At 39.3% G+C, this 20,697-nt stretch overlaps 1 protein-coding gene across 16 annotated transcripts in view; it reads left to right on the top strand.

Moving 5' to 3' along the window:
* Positions 1 to 20,697, top strand: part of PTPRK (protein tyrosine phosphatase receptor type K) — a 603,062-nt gene that overhangs the window by 543,672 nt on the left and 38,693 nt on the right. For 6 of the 16 annotated variants that reach the window (XM_043510922.1, XM_043510927.1, XM_043510924.1 and 3 more), the window contains exons 14-16: positions 16,857 to 16,995; positions 18,165 to 18,206; positions 20,392 to 20,421. In XM_043510922.1, the coding sequence (XP_043366857.1) occupies positions 16,857 to 16,995; positions 18,165 to 18,206; positions 20,392 to 20,421 (211 nt within the window). The remainder of the gene's footprint in view (positions 1 to 16,856; positions 16,996 to 18,164; positions 18,207 to 20,391; positions 20,422 to 20,697) is intronic. The other 10 variants (XM_038395504.2, XM_043510931.1, XM_043510928.1 and 7 more) reach the window with 4 other exon arrangements.

Below are 20,697 nucleotides of genomic sequence, written 5' to 3'. Positions count from 1 at the left end.
TCCTCCAAGCATGGCCAGCTTTAGACTCTCTGGGGCCCAGGAGAGAAAGCCAAAGCCCCACCACCTGGGGCTGGCGCCTGGGGCCCTGAACCCTGCCACCTGGGGCTGAAGCCAAATCCTGAACAACTTAGCTTCATGGGAGGCCCTAGGCGATTGCCCTGCTTGCTACCCCCTAACACTGGCCCAGGCTTTTAGATGCAGCAAACCAGTTGCTGTTGCACAGGTGGGTCATGGAGTTTGTATAACATGTTGCGGGGGCCTCAGAAAGAAAAAGGTTGAGAAACCCCTGTCTTGGGGAAAGGGTGTGTATGAGAGAAAAACATAAGGGAAAGTAAAGTCAAAGGATGAGTGTTGCAGTTTGTTCAGAAAGTGGCTAGGTCGATGGACATTTCTTGCAATAGCTTAGGTCCAGCACCTGAGTTCTTTCTGCCTTCTCCTGTTGGTTGGCAGTTTCATTGTTTCAATGAAACCTAACTTCATTCGTGATCGTGAGCATGGAGAGAGGCAATCTCTCAGCTGCTGTGGAATGTTTTGAATATCAAGACAGAGATTTTGAACTGGATTCTAATCAATAGGGAATCAGTGCAGAAGGGATGACTGAAGTGGTGTTTCATGGCAACCTTTGTTGCTAAGTAAACAGGCTATTGTGTTTTGCACGAGCTGGAAGTTTTCTTCAGGGCATGTGGTTTCATTCCTATATATAAAAAGCAATAAACAAGTATGAAGGTCACCATGACCAGATTTGTGTCTGATTAGATACTACTCAATCTTCCAGCCAGTCACAGATGGAAGTAGGTTTTTTTTTTTTTAATTTGGCATCTAATAGCACTAAGGAATGCAAAAAGACCCCAAGATTGTGGCCCAATTTAACAATCTGACAGCAGATACTCTCAAGAGCAGAGGATGTTATCGAGGAAGAAAGTTCTTCAGAGCTGTTCCCTCTTCCTACCAATACCTCCTCAGACTTGCCTAGATTCACCTCTAGCTAGCTGCTCTTATTCCAGGTGCGTCTTTGGCTAAGCTGTTTGAGTTTGATATAAAGGAGATGTACAGCTGAGTGTCATTTTCTACCTGTGGTTAAGTCGCAGCCTATGTTGTTTCACCAGCAGTGGGAGAGGACAGGGCCTTGAAAGACTCTACAAAAATGCTTACAGTTGTAGGTGGAGGAATAGATACTGATAGCAGAGTTTTGAGTTGTCTCTGAGAGAGAAGACTTTAGAATGTTTCCATTAACCCCTGCAATTTGTTGGATACAGAAGAAGAGCATGGGCCTCAGCAGTACCAAATCTTGCAGAGAAATTCTGAAGGATGTACTTGCCTTGTCAGGACAAAAGATGAGCTGAGAAGGTCATTCATTAGAGCACAGTCAACTAAAAACATTAAAAAAAAATTAAGACAGGCCCCCAAAATCATGAGATGTTTAAAAACATTAAATTGTAGATTATTTAGATCTCTGAGGGTTTGAGCCTATAGGTTTGCTGTTGTCAAGCTTTTCTGTACAACCATCAGGGCTAGAAATGTATGAGGTTTTGAATGAAAGCCAACATTCTCGTGTAATCATATGAACCCTTGAGTTGAGCCTTTTAGAAAAACACCAAATTTGTTAGTCTCTAAGGTGCCACAAGTTCTCCTTTTCTTTTTGCAAATATCATAAGACTCGTAATAAAATCCCATGAGTTGGCAACACAGAGCAACAAATGCTTTGTCAGTACTCGCAAAAAGAAAAGGAGTACTTGTGGCACCTTAGAGACTAACAAATTTATTAGAGCATAAGCTTTCGTGAGCTACAGCTCACTTCATCGGATGCATGATGATGCATGAGCTGTAGCTCATGAAAGCTTATGCTCTAATAAATTTGTTAGTCTCTAAGGTGCCACAAGTACTCCTTTTCTTTTTGCGAATACAGACTAACACGGCTGCTACTCTGAAATTTGTCAGTACTATATCCTATCTTGTAGCTGGACCAGGAAAATATCCGGGATACTGACAGCTGGTTTTGAAGACTGATAATTCTGTTCTTCATTATAGTTTCTACCAATTTGCCCCATGCTGAAGTTAGGCTCATGGACCTGTAATTGCCACACAGTGCCTAACCTCCTAAACAAGCTAAACAAGAAGCTAGCAAAAATCAAACACACGGATGAACGTTATTTGTTGAGGAAAAGGCAACACAGCTTTTGTAAAGGAAAATCATGCCTCACCAATCTACTAGAATTCTCTGAGGGTGTCATCAAGCATGTGGACAAAGGTGATCCAATGGATATAGCGTGCTTGTATTTTCAGAAAATCTTTGACAAGGTCTGTCACCAAAGGCTCTTAAGGAAACTAACTTGTTATGGGATAACAGGGAAAGTTGTGTCTTGGATCAGTAACTGGTTAAAAGATAGGAAACAAAGGATAGGAATAAATGGTCAGTTTTCACAATGGACAGAATTAAACAGTGGTATCTCCCAAGGACCTGTGCTATTCAGCATATCCATTAATGATCTGGAAAAAGACTGAACAGTGAAGTGACAAAGTTTGCAGGTGATAAAATTATTTAAGATAGTTAAGTCTAAAGCTGATTGTGAAAAGTTACAGGGGGAATCTCACAAAACTGGGTTACTGGCCAACAAAATGGCAGATAAAATTCAGTGTTGATAAATTAACAGAAGTGCACATTGGAAAAAATAATCTCAACTACACATGTATAAAGAAGGGTTCTAAATTAGCTGTTTCCACTCAAGAAAGTGATCTTGGAGTTATGAATAGTACTCTGAAAACATCAGCTCAATGCACAGCAGCGGTCAGAATGGCTAACAGAATGTTAGGAACTATTAGGAAAAGGATAGAAAAGACAGAAAATACCATAGTGCCACTATATAAATCCATGGTGCGCCCACATCTTGAATATTGTGTCCGGTTCTGGTGACCTCATCTCAAAAAGTTTATATTGGAATTGGAAAAGATTCAGAGAAGGGCAGCAAAGATGATCAAGAGTATGGAACAGCTTCCATACGAGGAAAGACTAAAAAGACTGGGACTGTTCAACTTGGAAAAGAGATGATTATGGGGGGATATGATAGAGATCTATAAAATCATGAATGGTGTGGAAAAAAATAATAGAAAAGTGTTACTTACCCTTTTACAAAAACCAGGGTCACCTGATGAAATTCATAGGCAGCATGTTTAATACAAGCAAGAGGAAATACTTTTTCTCATAATGTACAACTAACCTGAGGAACTCAGTGCTGTGGAATGTTGTGATGGTCAAAAGTATAAGTGGGTTCAAAAAAGAATAAGATAAGTTCATGGAGGATAGGGTCCATCAATGGCTATCAGCCAAGATGGTCAGGGATGTAACCCTGGGTGACCCTAAACCTTTGACTGATAGAAGCCTGGAGTGGAAGACAGGTGGATCTCTCCACATTTGATTTGTTCTGTACACTCCCTCTGCAGCTCCTGTATTGGCCACTGTTGGAGACAGTATACATTGGTCTGACCCAGTATGGCAGTTTTTATGTTCCTATGTTTGTATATGGTAAGTTGCATGTCTCTAGCACTAAGCAATGTTTCCTTTAGGATTCATCTGGTGATTACATATTTTAGGATTCCCCTCCTCAAAAAGGTGAGTTGCTGACAATCTCCCTCAATAGGGATATGTCCTAGGTACTTTCTACTCTTAAACCATCTAGGCAGGTCAGGAGTCAGAGTTTCATGTAGTGGCTCTGATTACTGTCAGTGGTTCCATGAGAACTACTTTGAATACTCTAAATTCGTGGAAAGGGAGGCATTATATTTCTTCTCCTCCTCTTGGCTTGTTTTGTGTGTCTCCTGAGTCCATCCCAGATGTGGGTAATCTTTTCTTTGATATAAAGTAATTCCTCATCATGTTTGTTGCTGTGTTCTAGGGTTGTGAGGGGGTAATCTGGATTTACAAAGCAATTTGCACTGCAAAAAAATTCTTTGGGTTGTAACTTTGCAGTCTTTACGGCAGAGGAGAGGTTAGCTGCCTTTGCTTCCTTCAGTGAAATTACATAGCTCTATAACAACTTTGGAACACTGAGTTTAACGTATTCCTTGCTGCCAGTAAATTCTTGCTTGTAATTTTTATAGTCAATTACATTAATAATTGTAATTTTATTTTCTGTACTGTGTACTGTGTGTGCCTCTATATGAACAACAGAGATGATTAAAATGTATTTCTGTGGTAAAACAATTAAACATCTTGTATGGTATAATACATCATTTTCCTCAGAGGTAGAATGACACTAAAACAGTTTCTGTTGTTTATGCCATGTACAAAGTGTTGCTTTTGTAATAAAGTATGTGTCATCACCTATTTTCAGGAGTTTGAATACCAACTGTCAGTGTTAATTTTGGGGCTAATAAGTGATGTATAATGCATTTCTAATGCCTGGGGAAAAAAATTTTACACGATATTATTTTTAAAAAAATTGCGGCTGAATTGTAATTGTTAACATTCCCTTTTTATTTACAAGTGAATTTTTAAGATTGCTATTCCTTTAGTTAAACAGCTTTGTTTTTCAAATCACAGTCTGACAGGTGATTATTTCATAATGTGCTCTAATTGCCCAGATTTCTTTTCTGAAAGGTTAAAAGCATGGCTTTATTTCAAAAGGATTACTGCACCCATTGTACATTTTTTTCATCAGAAATGTCATAATAATTTGAGCTGGTGGTCCTACTATTTAAGGGCAATATTAGCAATGACCTAGCTGACTGTAACAGTCTGTAGGGTCACTGATGTGCAAACTGATGAGTCATAGAAGCTTGAGACCTGATAGCTCATAATGGCTTGAAAAGACAATTATGTCTAACAACTTGCTTTTTAAGAAGCCCAGGATGAAACCATTGCAGGAGAGTCCACAGTTAGACTTTGGAGATAATAATATGGATGCTACAAAAGTGTATTTACTCAGTAGATCTTTAATTATTCCTTTCTGAGAGCTTTTTATGTATATTGTCAGTGCTCATCTTAATATAACTTTTTTTTTAAGATTATCAAACCCTGCTTTCAGAAGCAGAATCTGAATTTGACTGCTGTAGTGCACATCTATAAAAGTGGGATTTGTATCACTCTTCGGGTCTGTACTAATGAATGAGCTCCACATAATTGCACTCAAGAACCTGTTATCGGAGTGTATGATTTTAAAGCCACAAAAGCTATAATGAGCCTAACTCTGCACACACTTTGCATACAGAATTTCCCTTGATTTCGATGAGAGTTCCATGTGGAGTTCTTAAACAAGAAGAGCCCTGACATTGAGTTAGTTGGGGATTGGTCCTGCTTTGAGCAGGGGGTTAGACTAGATGACCTCCTGAGGTCCCTTCCAACCCTGATATTCTATGATTATGAAATAAGTATCTAGCGTTCCTATCCAGCTCTCACTATTTTTATCATGAGTCTCATGATATTTGGTGATTTTCTTAATACCTCAGCTTCTGAGTCTTGTGAATATGTGAATCTCCACTTTCTTTTTTTAAATAAATAAGTCTCTTGCTCTTGTGGTTGGGGAGAAAAGATTGAAAATGTGACCCGAATGTATTCTAAATGCTCAATGAACAAAGGGCAAATAAAAAGAACCCCAAGGATAATATATTTTTAATCTCATTATCTTTGGGGACCTGACTCATGAGTTTTGCTTGTTTGGGGGTTGGCAATGTAGATCCATGGGACACACTTCCACTGGATAAGCCCTACTGCAGTGTTGTTGCTCATTGAAACCCTACTAGACATGAGAATTCCAAAGCAAAGTGCAAATCTGGCAGTGCCTGGTGACATGTTAGTATCCAGAATGTCTCCAAGCCTTTTTACTGCATGCTGCTCTTGTCTGGTGACATACCAAAAGATTATATTAGTGCGCTCATGCCTTCCTATACAGTATGCTTTGTGAGATAGAATTGCAGAAACCTAACTCCACATTTAGCTGTTTTATTCAAAAATACTGTAGAGGCTGAACTGGAAGCTGACAGAATCCTTCTAACTTGTACCCCCCTGAACCATTCCCTAGCTGAAAAAAGTTTGCCAGTGTCTGCATTCATTTTCTGCCATAATTCTTCATTTCTTTGTTGTTTGTGTTCAGGCCAGGCATGCTATATGTGCTATAATGTAGTCATCCATTTTGTTATTGCTTAACCCAGGCCAAATCCTAGGCAAATGCTGTCTGGTAACAGTGAGGCTGCACAAACGGTCTTCCATAACCTGTGATCTTCAGAATCAGAATCTGTGTGCCCGACACCAACATTAAGAATCCCCTTTATGCTCGCTCCATCTGAGTCCTGTCATTTAGCATCATGGCAGACACTAAAAATGCCTACAGAGTTCATGCACATGTAGGAGCTTTTGGTTGCAGAATGTAGAAGGATGCAGTTAAAGGTGCCAATCTATTCATTTAATACCTATTCATGAACACAAGTGCATAGACAGTTGCTGGAACTTGTCTCCACAATCTGGTTCCTACTCTACTGTTTAATCTGCACAGCTGTCAGGATCTGAGCACTTTACCTCTTGGTATTTCTCAGTACTTTAAGGCTCACTCTTCAAATAACTGATCAGTAATTCGCTGAAATTCCTGTTTTCGAAGTTGTCAGTATGAATGTAAATTGCCACTCTTTTGGAGCATTGCAAGAGTAACTCCCATTTAACCTCTGAGTTTAGTCCCAAACAGAAAGGGAGGCTTAATTCTCTGCTCCTATGCCTTTTGGAAGAAGAGGTGATTTCAATGTTCTGGAGATGTGGAAATGGGCTGTAGGGGCGCTAATTTATAAATGAGTGATCAGAACAAGCTCCACCTTCATCTGCAGTGACCTAATGCTACCAGTAACAAACAGGTCAATTTGAGTACAATATATGGGAATTTCTAGATAGCCCTCTCACTCCCACTTAGTATGGTATGCTAGCTTGCTTGCATTAGTTTTAAATATATAATAATGCATCAAGCACAAACATTGCTTGGGGCATGCACATTTAGAAAAAAACACAGTAAGGAGGGCCAAGCTGTTTCTCCGCATTCTCTATGTATACAGATGTTGCTCTTTTTTCATGGAAATGGTGGTTAGCCATATCCATTGCACCTTCCTTATCTGGAGATCCATATATGGGTAGGTAGGATGTGGGGGCCAGGGTTTGGGAAAGAAGGGGTGCTCTGTGTGCATCTCACACACACACACACACACACACACCACCCCCGGAAGCTAGTAGTAACTTGGCCAGATGCTGTATTAACATTTTAGTACAGCCATCATTTAAAGAGAGATGGGTCAGCAGCTGCTGTCTGAAGAAGCCCCTGCAGTGTTCTCCAGGGGACCCAGGAAACATTGTATATAGGCTATCTCTACAGTGATGGCCCTTCAGCTATAGTCCAAGCTTTTTGGCATAAGGGCTGAACATGCTGTTTCAAAAAGGTCAAGGGGAAGAGTCCTTGATGGGGAGCTCCCACAAGTGTAGAGCTAGCACTGCCAGCTTCCACTTCTCCTTCCCTATACTCCTTGAAAAAGGGGTGTAAGTGGTCACAGCTTGCTGCAATTTAGCTATCCCCAGCTAACATATGGTCCCGTAGAGACCAAAACCAGTTGGCGCAGTTTAGGGCATCATACAAGATGCTCTAACCTGGGCTGTGATAGAGAACCAAGGAGCTATAACTGTAGTTTCTCAGCTTCTCCTTGTTCTCCTTTCCTGGGCTACCCTCGGTGGCTCCAATGGGGGAAAGGTTCTTTGCTAAGCATTCCCCCAAGCTTAGGCAGAACCAATTGAAATCCGCTCCTCTGGGCTCCCACAGACCCTGGGCCCTGCCCATAGTAATGAGAACTATTCAGACACATTAGTTTAAAAATCTCATGGCACAGCTCAGGGATCACATTTTCAGTTCATTATTAAATACAAATTTTCTTCTTAATATGGCTTACCCATAAAGCCCATGATTTAGAGCCTTGAGAGCCACAGTTTATGCACTTGTGCTCTAGTGAATGGATCCCTAACATCTGCAGGGCACACCCGCTGCGTCTGCCACAAACCTCATCCCCAGAAAGAGGAATTTGGTGAGAACATTGTCATGCTTTTCCTTTCCCATTATATACTCTCATTGCTATTTCCACAGGGAAGGTTATTAAGCCCATGTTGATTAAGTGAACAAAAACCTCTCACCTTCCAGAAAGGCAAATAGTCTAAGAATCTTTCATTCACCTAGGAAATTCTTACAGAATACATGAGTCTTGCTCACAGTATATGTGTATACAGCATACTGATACCTATTGTGCAACTGGACTCCTTCAATCCCAGTACAACTTTGCTCAGGTGTTCTCAACAGACATTTTCATATGAAACTTTTTTACAGTAATCAGGTAAAAGGAATCTTTCCTTCTTTCTTAATGCATTTTTAAAGCTTTTTAAAATCTCCTTAATTCGTATCGTTAACATCACTCTGGAAAGTCAGTAACTCGAGAATAAAACTCAAATTGATAGAAGGCAGAATGGTCTTTCTGGTCAGACTATTAAAACATAGGGCAAGTCACTCTGAAAATTAACTGCTTATAAGAAAAAATCACTTGTATTTCTCACAGAATCCCTCCACCCCCTGCCCATGATAGATTGACTCATTACCTGAGTTGCATGGGATACCAGTTCTTTGTGATGTTGCCCAATATTGGCTGTTGAATCTATTCGGCCAAATTTTAGTTTTAATTAATAGTTTTATAATGCAAGCATAAAATCATAGTGTAAAACAGTTTTTCTTGATCAAATGCATCTGGACTCATGCTACATAGTTATGCTATTACTGCATAACATGGTGAATACTCACAAAGTAATACAAATAAAAAATTAACATGTGAACAAGGCACAACATAAACAGCAGCTTCAGTCAAACACAAGGCACAGTATATCCCACATCACAGAGGAGGAAAGCCTAGCATAAAACTCCATGAGTGTTAGAGGGTAAAACACCAGGTTAAGAGGTTATATATACAATCTTGTACAAAATCTGTGGATTTAAAGCTGGCTTTTAGAAGGATGTCTGTTCACTAATAGTATCATATAAACCGCCTTGCAAATCCTACTTGCCTTTGCTACTTGAATAACTTTGTTTGACAGAGTAGAATATCATTATTATTTTTCCTATCACCATCTCCTTAGTAAGGGTAGGGGAGATTTCATTTCATTTCATGCCTAGTCTTACACATTTTCTGACGATTGTGCAAGGTTACATGTAAATACTGAGCTCCAGAAGGAAGGAGAATACAAATAAGAGATGTGCTGTAACTGAATCTCATCCATGGTGATATAATTGAATTATTATAGTATCTAGCATACAGTTCCATTATGTAAATAGGTTTTGAATTTTGAGGTGATTTTGTTGAGTATGTAATAAAAATTAGTTTTTAAAAGAAGTTCAAAGTGACTACATTTATCAGAAATGTGAGGGAAAGTGTCCTTCTGCTATTGTCTGTAGAAGGAAAACTTGCCATTTGCCACCAGCCAGTCAGGAGCTCACCATTAGTTAGGGCTTGTCTTCACTATAGGCTAAATCAGTGCTGAGATCGATGCAGCAGTGTAGATTTAGCGGGATCTGGTGAAGAGGCAATAAGTCGATGGGTGAGTGCTCTTCTGTCTACTTCAGTATTTCACCTCCCTGAGAGGTGGAAGCTAAGTTGGCAGGAGAGAATCTCTTGCCGACATAGTATGGTGTAGACTGCATGGTCAATCAATGTAAGATGCGTTGCTCAGGGAGGTGATTTTTTGACACCCTTGAGCAATGTAACTTACATCAACCTAAGCAGTAGTGTAAGGCTAGGCTTTAGACAGTTGCAACACTCTTAGTCAAATACAGTCCTGCTCACTAATGAAGTTCATGGGACTGCTTGCAAGAGTAAGCTGAATAGGATTTCACCCTTTGGTTGCTACAAGACATAGAGAAAATCAGCATTACAGAGGTGATGACAATTGATAACACACAGAAAAAAATTGATAGAGGTGTTGGAAGAAAGTTTAAGAATATGCATCAACTGTAGATGGAACTGTGGAATATAACTGCTGTTATTGTTGGTACCATATAGAAAACTAATGGAAGAAATCCAGTAAGTGTGTTGGATCTAGTTTATCCCTCATTCTCACTAGTGATTCTTCTGTGTGATAACTCATCTTAAAAAAAAAATGCAGTCCCCTCCTTGTGGATCATAATAATGGGAGTGGGGGGGGGAACAGTCTCCATCCTTCACTTTCTTATGTGAGTAATAATTCTTCCAAGCAAATAACCCAATTGAAAGCAATGGGAATACCTTGTATTAATAAAGATTTGCCGTATCCGGTCCTGAAATGTATAGTAAAACATACAAGATGTATTATGAAATTGTAAAAATGAGCGCTGACTTTTATATGAATATTGGAACAAAGCTGATCAAAGGCATTAGATGAAAAATACACAGCCTAGTTTCCTATAATCATCACCCCATTACTAAATTCACTATAAAAATACTGGTTTCTCTTTAAAATTATCTCACAACTTTTTCATCTGATCAGTGATTAATATGTGAAAAGGGATTATAGGCATAGATTAATAAAAAGGAATTTTAAGAGCTGGGTAAAAGGAGGTTTTTATACATTCAATGAGTCACGTAGATTTCAACCATATTAAGAAAAATAAAATCACAAGACTTGTAATATTTCAATATTTACATCAGAAAAGGCAAAAAATAGGTTTTCTTAGTAGTAGTAGAAATATGTGTCAGTGCAAATGAGCACCAAAGAAGGTTTTATATTTTTACTGGCATTAAAATAAGAAATCCCATCTCATGAAGAAATGGGAAAAAGGTGTAAGGTAAAAAATTGATACAGAAGATTGTTAAAAATATATGGAGAGTAGTTGTAAATCATGGGAAGAAAAAGATCTCTATGCGAACATATTGGTTTAATCAAGGGGGACACATTAGTGCTGGAAAGAAACCCCTCAAATTGGAAAAATATTTTGAGCTGTATTTACCTTTTATGGATTAGTGAAAAATAAATAGCACTCTAGCAAGGGTGACCAGACATCCCATTTTAAAAGAACAGTCCCATATTTAAACCCTCCTGCAGCTGTTTCAACTTTTTCTTAAAAATGGACAAATTGTCCTTTATTTTCTGTATTCCCTCATCAGTACCGGTGGGTCCTGTTGCTGGCTGGATCACTGCTCGCTAGCCACCCGCCCACCAGCAATGAGTGGGGGCGGGTCCAGTGGCTGAAGATGGGTATGGGTATGTAAGACTGGTTGCGGGGTGAGGATGCAGCACACCGGGTCGGCTGCTGCTCCTGCTGGTCCATAGCACAGCCTCCACTGTGTGCTGGCTCTTGGTCAGTCCCCCATCCTGTTTCCGGCCAGCACTGGCTGCATGCTGCAAGCTGCTGCGGCTGGTGAGTGCGGGCAGGTGCCAGGCAGTGGCCAGTTACATGTCGCGTCTGCTGACCACACATTGGCCCTTTACATGCTCCCCCTCTCACTGTCCTCTCCCTGCATTGCCCCTTCACACTTCCCTCCAGCCCCGTTGCTCCTCCATATGCCCCCTAGTGGGGCACGTCCCACTCCCAGCGCTGTGCAAAGAATCAGCCCCTGGTCAGAGCGCTCAGCTCAATAACAGCCCAGCCATCAGGCTTTTTCCTTCTCCCACTGCCCATTTGGGCCAGCGCCCCGGGAAAGCCCAAGACCTGCCGGCCCAGGGCGGTGGCCAGGAAGAGCTGAGCCCTGCATGTGCAAAAGCCCCGGAGAGCGCTGGCATGGGGAAGCCTTTCCGCCTCTCAGCTAAGCTCTGGAGTGGCAGGGGGGGGGAGGAAGCGATTTCCAGCCTGTTCGCACCCCAACTCTGCAGTCCCCCCAGACAGGGGCTTAGCACCCTCTTCACCCGCCCTCCCCTGCTGAGCCACCTTTCTGGCCAGGTTCGCTGAAGCCATTGCAGTCAGGTTCCCTGGGTCCTGGTTCACAACGTATCCTTAGGGCATAACCCTTTCCTGCCCGCGCTGTAGCCAGGGGACAGGAGGCGGCTGGATTATGTCGGTGACCAGCAGCAGCCTGGAGGTGTTGGCTGCCTTTCAACAATGTGCGAGCAGGAAGAGACAAGCTGCTTCTAGCCACATGGGAGGGGAGAGAAGAGATGAGCTGTGCTAAGATATGAGCCAGGTCATTTCTTCCCTCTGCCCTGTGGCTGGAAGTAGCTCCCATCTGTTCCCTCCAGCACAGTGCCAAAAGGCTGCTGCTGGCCACATTCTTACAGAAATCTGGGGGGGCTGGGCATGTGATCCTACCTGCCTCCCCGTTCCCACTCCACATATTGTCTCGGGAAGACACAGTGCCAGGAGAGGCGGGTCCGTCCCGGGGGTTCAGCCAGGCACGGAGGGTGGAAAGCGCCGGCCGGGGAGGGTCGGTCGGTCGGTCAGTCAGTCAGTCAGTCACCCACCCTGTGTGAAAGAGGTGTATGGGAGTTTGTGTATTTCATCCCTCCCTATGTGAACCCTAAAGTCTTAAAGATAAGAAGGTAAATGCAAAGAATCCAACTCTGCAGTATTTCTTTTTAACAGTGAACTTGATGTTAATTTTGAAGATTTGTACTGATAGTTCTGATTGATTGCCATTGAACTCACTTGAATACAAGTAATTTTACCAGGTGTCCCGTATTCAGAATACGGAAATACGGTCACCCTCACTCTAGTGCTCAACAAGGTTAGTTTCCATTTGATTGCTGATAAAAGTGAATATTATTGCCCTATACCTCAGATGTGGTTGAGGCTGCTTTGTGCCGCACCATGAGCAGAATCTGACCCCCAGAGCCACTGGATCCAACCCAGGGAGGAACGACCCCAATGCAAGGGGGAATCTTACAGAGGTATATAGATGGTTTGGACAAGCCATCACAAACTGTTGATTCTCAGTTACAGTTGTAGCTCCTTGCAGCATTAGCAGCCAGTGGGTGCTCTAATTTACACCAGGGGATTGACCCTGAACTCCAGGATTGCTGAAGTGCAATGGTGATCTTTATGCCATCTTTGCACACACATGCCTGCACACACAGAGATCTGCAATACATGCAGTTCTTCATTCAGACCTAGGAGCTGGCCCCATGTGTTTTGTGAGACCCAATTGTCGCCATTCTGTATGCATTCCAATATATGGAAAACTTGTACGAGCTGTTACAGTAATTATAATGCCAGATTACACCCACACACATGCACACATTAAATGAGTAATTGGACAATTGGATGCACATCATTATTAAGATGTGTACCTGAATTTCCTTTTTTTGTACATTATTTGTTGTTTGTCTGGCGTTGGAATAAAATAAATATGGAAACTGAACTCAAAGAATATAAAACATCTGCAGTTTTCCATTCTTTTTCCTAAAATTTAATCATCTGTTATATGCAGTGATTTTATTTAAACATTTACACCTTGTAATATAAAAATATAACCCCTTTGAATTAGCCCACAGTGTTATATAATTTTCACCAAAGAATGCATATATTATTATTTTTTGCTGGAAGAATATAGGGTAAAATCCTGGCCCTAGAGAAGCTACTGGGAGTTTTGGCATTGACCTCAGTAGGCCTGGATTGCACCTATAGATTTTAAGCATTTTGGATAGAAAGGATTCAGCCTAGATATGTGCTTGATCTGTGACTTTTCAAAGTAATTTTTCTACTCTTTTTTAAGAAAGTATATGGTCCCATTAGACAGTAGCCTTATTTCCTAGCATTATTGAAGTATAGAATGAGCATTATTGATCATTAGTTCAAACTCTTTAATATAAAAACAAAGTAAATGAACATGCAACGGATACCTACCTAGGCCTTGGCAGGTGTTCTAAAGGCTTGTACGGAGTGCCCCATTTTGAACAGTTACAAGGACCCAAGCTCTGATATTTCTCATGGGATATAGCCAATAAAACACTGTCACCTAAGCCAGGAAAACAGTAAACTCCTGAGGCAATCTTTTCTTCAGATTGCTTGAGAAACATTTATTTGCTGAGTTCGTACAGTGGCTTTTGAAAATGAGATAATTGCATGGCTGAGGAGGAGATACCTTTTAATGAAACTTAAGTAGCAAATTTGTCATAAGGATTACTATAATAGAGGTAAATATAACTGAGCTCTTATTCTTTCCTTCCAGTCACTCTCCTCTGCCTCCTTTCTAAGTCACCATGAAAACACCACCATTCCCCCCAGTGAGTCAGGCTGATATTCTACCTGTCATCTTTGATTCAGCCCTCTTTTGATGTTCACGTTTATGCCATATCTAAACTTTTCTGCTTCTTCTTACACAAGAAGGCCTTTCCTCCCAGTCCACCCAGGTAAAACTTTTGTCCAGGCCCTCATCATTTTGCATCTTGACTAATAAAACGTCTTCCTACCTTCGCATGACACCAGCCATCTTATCCCACTCCAATTGATTAAAAAAAAAAAAGCTGTTATTAATCTCCTTAGCTTATTGCTCTGAATACATCCCTCCCCCACTTCACATCTCTCCACTGCTTCTTCCTTCTCCATTGCATCAATCACAAGACACTACTCTTTACATTTAACACCATACAGAGCTTAACCCTTTGCCTCCTGACTCAAATACATTATTTAATACATCATTCCATCTATTCTGCCAGACGCCAATGCCCATTGATCCAATTTTCCCTCGGTCACCTTTGTGCTTTCTCCCATGCCAACCTCTATGTCTAAGAGGAGGTCCCCTTTAAATTCTATTAAAACACTACATTATCCTCTTTCAAGTCCATCCGTAAAACTCATCATTCTTATGGTGCCCATAAAACACTCAACAATGGCTAGGCAGCTAGTGTGCTATGCTATTTATGCTAAAAATGATTATTTTATTGGTATACTGTCACCCTGCCGGGGGTGGAGGGGTTTCAGGTCTGATTCTGGCAGCAACCTCCTGGTAGTATTACTCTGGGTTATGTTGCCCAGCGGCGGGAGTCACTGGCCACGTTGTCAAACAGTGGGAGTCACTGGGGTAAGGGAACCTGGGCCCTCCCTGCTCTACCAGGTTCAAACCCTGGGCCCAGTAAATAGTAGTTCAGAATGTGCGGACTAGGGCAGCAGCTGCCCCTACACCTGCTCACTGGGCCACTTTCTACCCTGGCTTCTGTTCTTCTGTTGGCGTCACTGGTTCACCTCTGGGTCCCTCCTGAAGTCCTCTCTGTCTGTGCTCCAGTAGGTGGTCTTCTCGCAGTCTACCTCTTGTTGTCATTTACCTCTGTGATTGAAAGGTCTGGAGCAGCTCGGTGGTGAGGTCTGGGCCTAGCCACATGGGTCCTCAGCGGCTTCTTGTCAGGAGCCTGCAACATACAACTGCTCCCTTGGTCCGTCTGCCCTGACTGAGCTGAGCTGCTCCCTTTTGAGCGCCGCCTCTCTGTGAGCATGCCCAGCAGGGGCAACTGGGCCCAGAGCTGCTCCTTAACCCTTGTCTTTACCAGTGTGGGGTGTGTACACCCTCTCACACATCCCATCCATTTCCCCATTTGCTTTGTCCACTTGTTGTGTCTGATCAAAACTGTATGCCAAGACTGTAAACTATTTGGCACTGATACTGTTGATCCTTGTTATATATGGTGAACTCTTAGCACCTTGATCACTAAATGGAGCCTCTAGATGCTAAACAGTGCAAGCAATAATAATAGTATAAGCAGTGGACAATAAATGTATTCTTCTGTCTATCCAGCCATATTGTTTAATCTTGTTTGTGTATGTAAATATGTATATTTATATATTAGAGAAACAAGGTGGGGGAGGTAATACCTTTTATTGGACCAACTTCTGTTGGTGAAAGAGACAAGCTTTTGAGCTTATACAGAGCTCTTCTTCAGATGTGAGTATATAAAGCCCACTAGTGAGTCAGTGTTACAGATCTCCCACCATGCCAATCTGCAGAGCATATGGGTCCAGGATGATGAAATTATGAGGGAGGGGGCACTATGCTAACCTGGTCTTGGGATGTCTGCTCTCCATAAGCAAGAGGAAGGAGAACATAGATAAGGGACTCAGGAGTCCACTGTTCAATTTTCTGTCCCACCACAGATTTCTGGAGCGACCTTGGACAAGCATTTAATCTTTCAATTCCCCATCACTACTTTACAGGCATGTTTTGAGGATAAATACATAAAAAGATCATTAGGTGCTAAGATCCTGTGGCAATGGGGCCATACAAGATTGTTAGGAAACTAGAACAGCATGGGGATGTGAATGAGGGAGGTCCTAATATTGCAAAAATATAGGAATGGTTACATTAAAATGTACGAGATTATAAATTTCAATTTGTTGTTTGAGGGATCTAGTCATAAATAATTTCAATAATCTAGTAAAAATTTATTTTGCTTTTTATTGTGCAAAATTTAGGGGGCAAAGTTAAGTTTGGATAAGTGATGTAAAATGGGCACTGTGAGTGGAGGATATGACACTGCAAATCATGATGGATCCTTCTAATATTCATTTTTAGGCACTATTTGGTTTTTTGGTGGGGGGAAATTGTTGTAAAGAAAGTAATATTGATTTTGGGTGTTAACTGGAGTCCATTAAAACACATTTGCCCTCTGTTTTTTAATACTAGTGTTTGTTTTAAACTATATGTATGCATTTGTATATCAGGTTAATACTATGAATTATTTATATATATAATATATACACAGTACAGCGTGTGTGATGTATCTATAGAAGTTCACAGTATGTACATCACACATGCATGTGTATACACACACACACACACACACACACACACACACACACACAAACACAAGGTGTTTGTGCATGTGTTTGTGTATTGTATTAACAAAATGTAGAAACTGTCTTTAAAGAACTTGCTGTAAGTAACTTCTTTTTGGATTCATTTAGCAGCAGCAACAGAAGAACCAGAGGTGATTCCAGACCCAGCCAAGCAGACAGATCGAGTGGTGAAAATAGCAGGAATAAGTGCTGGAATTCTGGTATTCATCCTCCTCCTCCTAGTTGTCATATTAATTGTCAAAAAAAGGTAAGAATATTAAATTTGCCTGTCTCCTCCTGTTTCTTCTATACTGAATAATCCAAGAATATTCTTTCACAGATCATTTCAGGGAAAGACAATTGTCAGGACCAATAGCTGAATAAAATATATGCTCAGCATTTGAGTGGATTCTTATTTCCTCTTATTAGTTATTAGAACACTGTTTTTATACTAAATTTTGAGATATATGTAAATAAAATGAGGATTGCTGTCATTTTGAGGTCTAGTATCTTTACTTTTTTTGTTATTCATTTCCAAGTAGCTTTAATTTTAAAGTTGTAAAGGTATACAAGAGTGCATTAAAAAGATATAATTGAAATTCATGGATTCTTATTTACTTATTTTCCTTCCATATTGTAAACTTTAGAGATTCGATTCCATATGCAGTCCTTATGAGTCCTTTGTTATAAATTGTCTGACTTTTCCTGCAAAATGTTTTAAATATTTTTGATATATTTGGCTCCATTCTTGTAAATCTAGAAAATAATATATATTTTTTTTAAAAATCACTTTATATCACTATAAAATTATTTGGTCAGTCCTTAGTGCATGATTTATTTATTTTTTAAGAAAGTATTAATCTGAATGAAATTCAGGTGGTTTTAGTATTTTTCACAGCCAGAAAACAAGCAATAGCACCATCTTCTGGAATTATAAAATGATAACTCTACACAAAAGGCTAATTTAATTTAAAAGGTTCTACAGTATATTACTTGTGCATTTTAAAAATATGCTTAACTTTTCAGTACTTTCAACTCTTAACCTCCCATAAAATTTCATAGTCTATTTCTATAAATTCTTAGGCAGAACATCTGAACTATTAATACAAACAATGAGTCCCTCATTCCCTCTTTTTTCCCTACACCCAATCCTTTACCCTGATCCCTCTCAGGATGCACAAACCAGCATGTCCTGCTTAAAATGAGATCTTTATCTTCCAGAGGTTTGTTCATTGCAGTCTTTTTTTCCCCCTCGAATTCTTAACAAAGAATATATTTGTAAATGTTGCATATGTTAAACTGAAATGAAGTTTTCTATTATTTTTAAAAAGTAGAAAAACATTAAAATTGTGCCTAAAATCATACTACATGTTATAATTAATGGTTTCCATTAGATTTTTTTTTTAATTTATTGCCTCTTTACAATTACCCCCGGAGATATATAACTTGGAGAAGAAACGTCTGCATTAGAAACATTAGGTATGCTTATAATATTCTGTGTTAGTTAGCTACATATGTGATTTTCCAAACAGTGTTTTCACTTCTCTCTGTTGTCTACCTCTGTGGTTGAGAATTATATGCATATACAAAAGAGCAAGTCATAATATTTTAAAGACATAAATTCTTATTATTTTCTCTATTTATACAAATTGTGAAGAGCAATATATAGATTTTTCAACTTTCAGCAAGGAATTTTGCTTGATCTGTATTGCAAGATATATCGCTGGGACATATCTTTTCATTGTGGTCCCCTTATATTTGATAGAAGATTGTATGTGACTAGCTCCCCATTATATATTGCCAGTCACTACCAAATGAGATTGGCTAATCTTGTGGGTAAGAACTGCATAAAACTTCAAGGGGTCTATGAAAACATTCGTTAGCAGATGTATTCATTCTTACATTCAAACCCTTCCTGAACTCTTGCTTTCACTAGTTTTTAAATGAAGCTTTAATTCCTAATGTATTAAATTGCTTGATGAAGATAAATTAACAATGTCAGTAAAATGATACTTTAAAACTTTTCTCCGTGTATGAAACCTGCAAGCAACACTATGTTAGAAGTTATACTTGATCATCTGTCTAAAAATGCATAATACATTAAAACTTCTGCAACATTCTGTATTCAAAATAGGTGGGAAAATTAACCTATTTAATGAATCTTTAATGTTTGGTAATTTTTCACAATGATAGTTTAATTGGTCGTCTGCAGAATATATAATAAATCTTTCAGTTTTTTCCCCTCAGGAAAAGTGGACAATTTTTTAGATCAACCCTTAGTCAAGGTCACTTACAACAAATATATAAAAGTTAAGACAATGGTATACACATACCTAAGTTAATTCAGTCCCTCTGGTGAATCAGGACAATTTGTATAATAAATCCATGAACAGATGGAACATCTCTCTCTCTCTCTCTCTGTCTCTCTCGCGCGCACACACACACACACACACACTCTCTCTCTTTCTCTCTCTTGCACACACAAACACATATTTCAGTTAGGTTTGGTGGGATTGAAAATTTGATAAGTTACATATCAGCATACATATCCAGTGATTCCATAATGTAGTATCCCTTTTGATACCTGAGATTGATTATAAGCTGTTATGTAGGAAAAATTAACAATACAATAAATTTACTCATTCCCTTGGGTTTAATAAGTCTCATGTTAACATAGATCTCTAAATTTGATTAAATGTGGCTTTATCTTTTAATGAAGAAAAAAACCTGAGTGGTAAGCTGTTCTGTTCATGATTTCACAAGTCTAAGAGATGTTTATGCTTTGCCTGATCATTTTGTGCAAATTGCTTTACATTCAACTGGATGAAACTGTATTGGCTCTTACAGTTTTACAAAGTAATCAAACTAAGAAAAGGGATACTGCATCTTTCAAATAGCAATACCAGTTTTTTTTAATTGTTGGACTATTTCCAAATGTATTTCGTTTCCTTCCATTTGTTTACCTTCCATATTTTTAAATGCTTAGCATGCATACATCAACATTTCTGACTTTAAGATTTAAAAATATTAAATATATGTTTGCATTCAGCAAATGTGTGTATATATAGGTATTAGTATACACAGACATCTGCTGTAAAATGTGTATTGTGTATGATATGAATGTAAACATATATGTACATACTGTATGTTTGCAAACATATATGTACACCTGTGTACCAGTAACAACTTTAAAATGTATTCATTAAATTTAGTGGTTTTCTGACCAAGTATATTATTACAATCTTTAGTTTTTGTAACTGAAAAGTAAAAAGCATATTTAGCGCACAGGCTTTGTACACAGCTATTCCATTTATCATGACATTTAGGTAGTAATTGATCATCATACTATGCTGAACTTCATGTTGAAAATACATAATCCATTTAATTTTCCATTTTTTGGCAATAGATTAAATGTCAGCATGTAATTTTCTCAAGTGATCTCTTTCTAAAAACCAAATCATTTTTACATGCCAGTGTATTTTTTTAATTGCATGGCAAAGTAAAGCTAATCAGTGCATGAGCAAGTTGAAATGCTAACCAAAGAAACATGAATTTTTCAATTTTTTTTTAAACACACATTTCTCTGCTTTGTTCAATGTGACGGAGTCACGCTTTTCATTCACCATTGCTTCTCTTTTTCCACTGTCTGTGATTTGCTTGCCAGGAGGAGCTACTATTCTTACTCCTACTATCTGTAAGTAGAAAATGGGTGACTTACTACTTTACATGTTTTAAAGATGCAGTATCCCTTTTTAAAAAAAGATAAAATATAGTCTTTATAATTTTGCTAAATTTCAATTATTGATACATTTCCTTAGTCTTAGAGGGTCTAAAGGTTCCCATGTGGTTTTCCTATTTTACCTTGTTTTTTTTAAAGGGATATTGTATTTATAACTGTATAATGAGATTTTTACTCTTTGCCTACCTTTTTTCCATAATTATCATTTTAGGTATTATAGTCACATTTTGA

The sequence above is a fragment of the Dermochelys coriacea genome, chromosome 3, assembly GCF_009764565.3.
Source record: "Dermochelys coriacea isolate rDerCor1 chromosome 3, rDerCor1.pri.v4, whole genome shotgun sequence".
Classification (NCBI taxonomy): Eukaryota; Metazoa; Chordata; order Testudines; family Dermochelyidae; genus Dermochelys; species Dermochelys coriacea.
The sequence above is the reverse complement of the archived record's forward strand: the minus strand, read 5'-3'. Positions and strand labels throughout refer to the sequence as shown.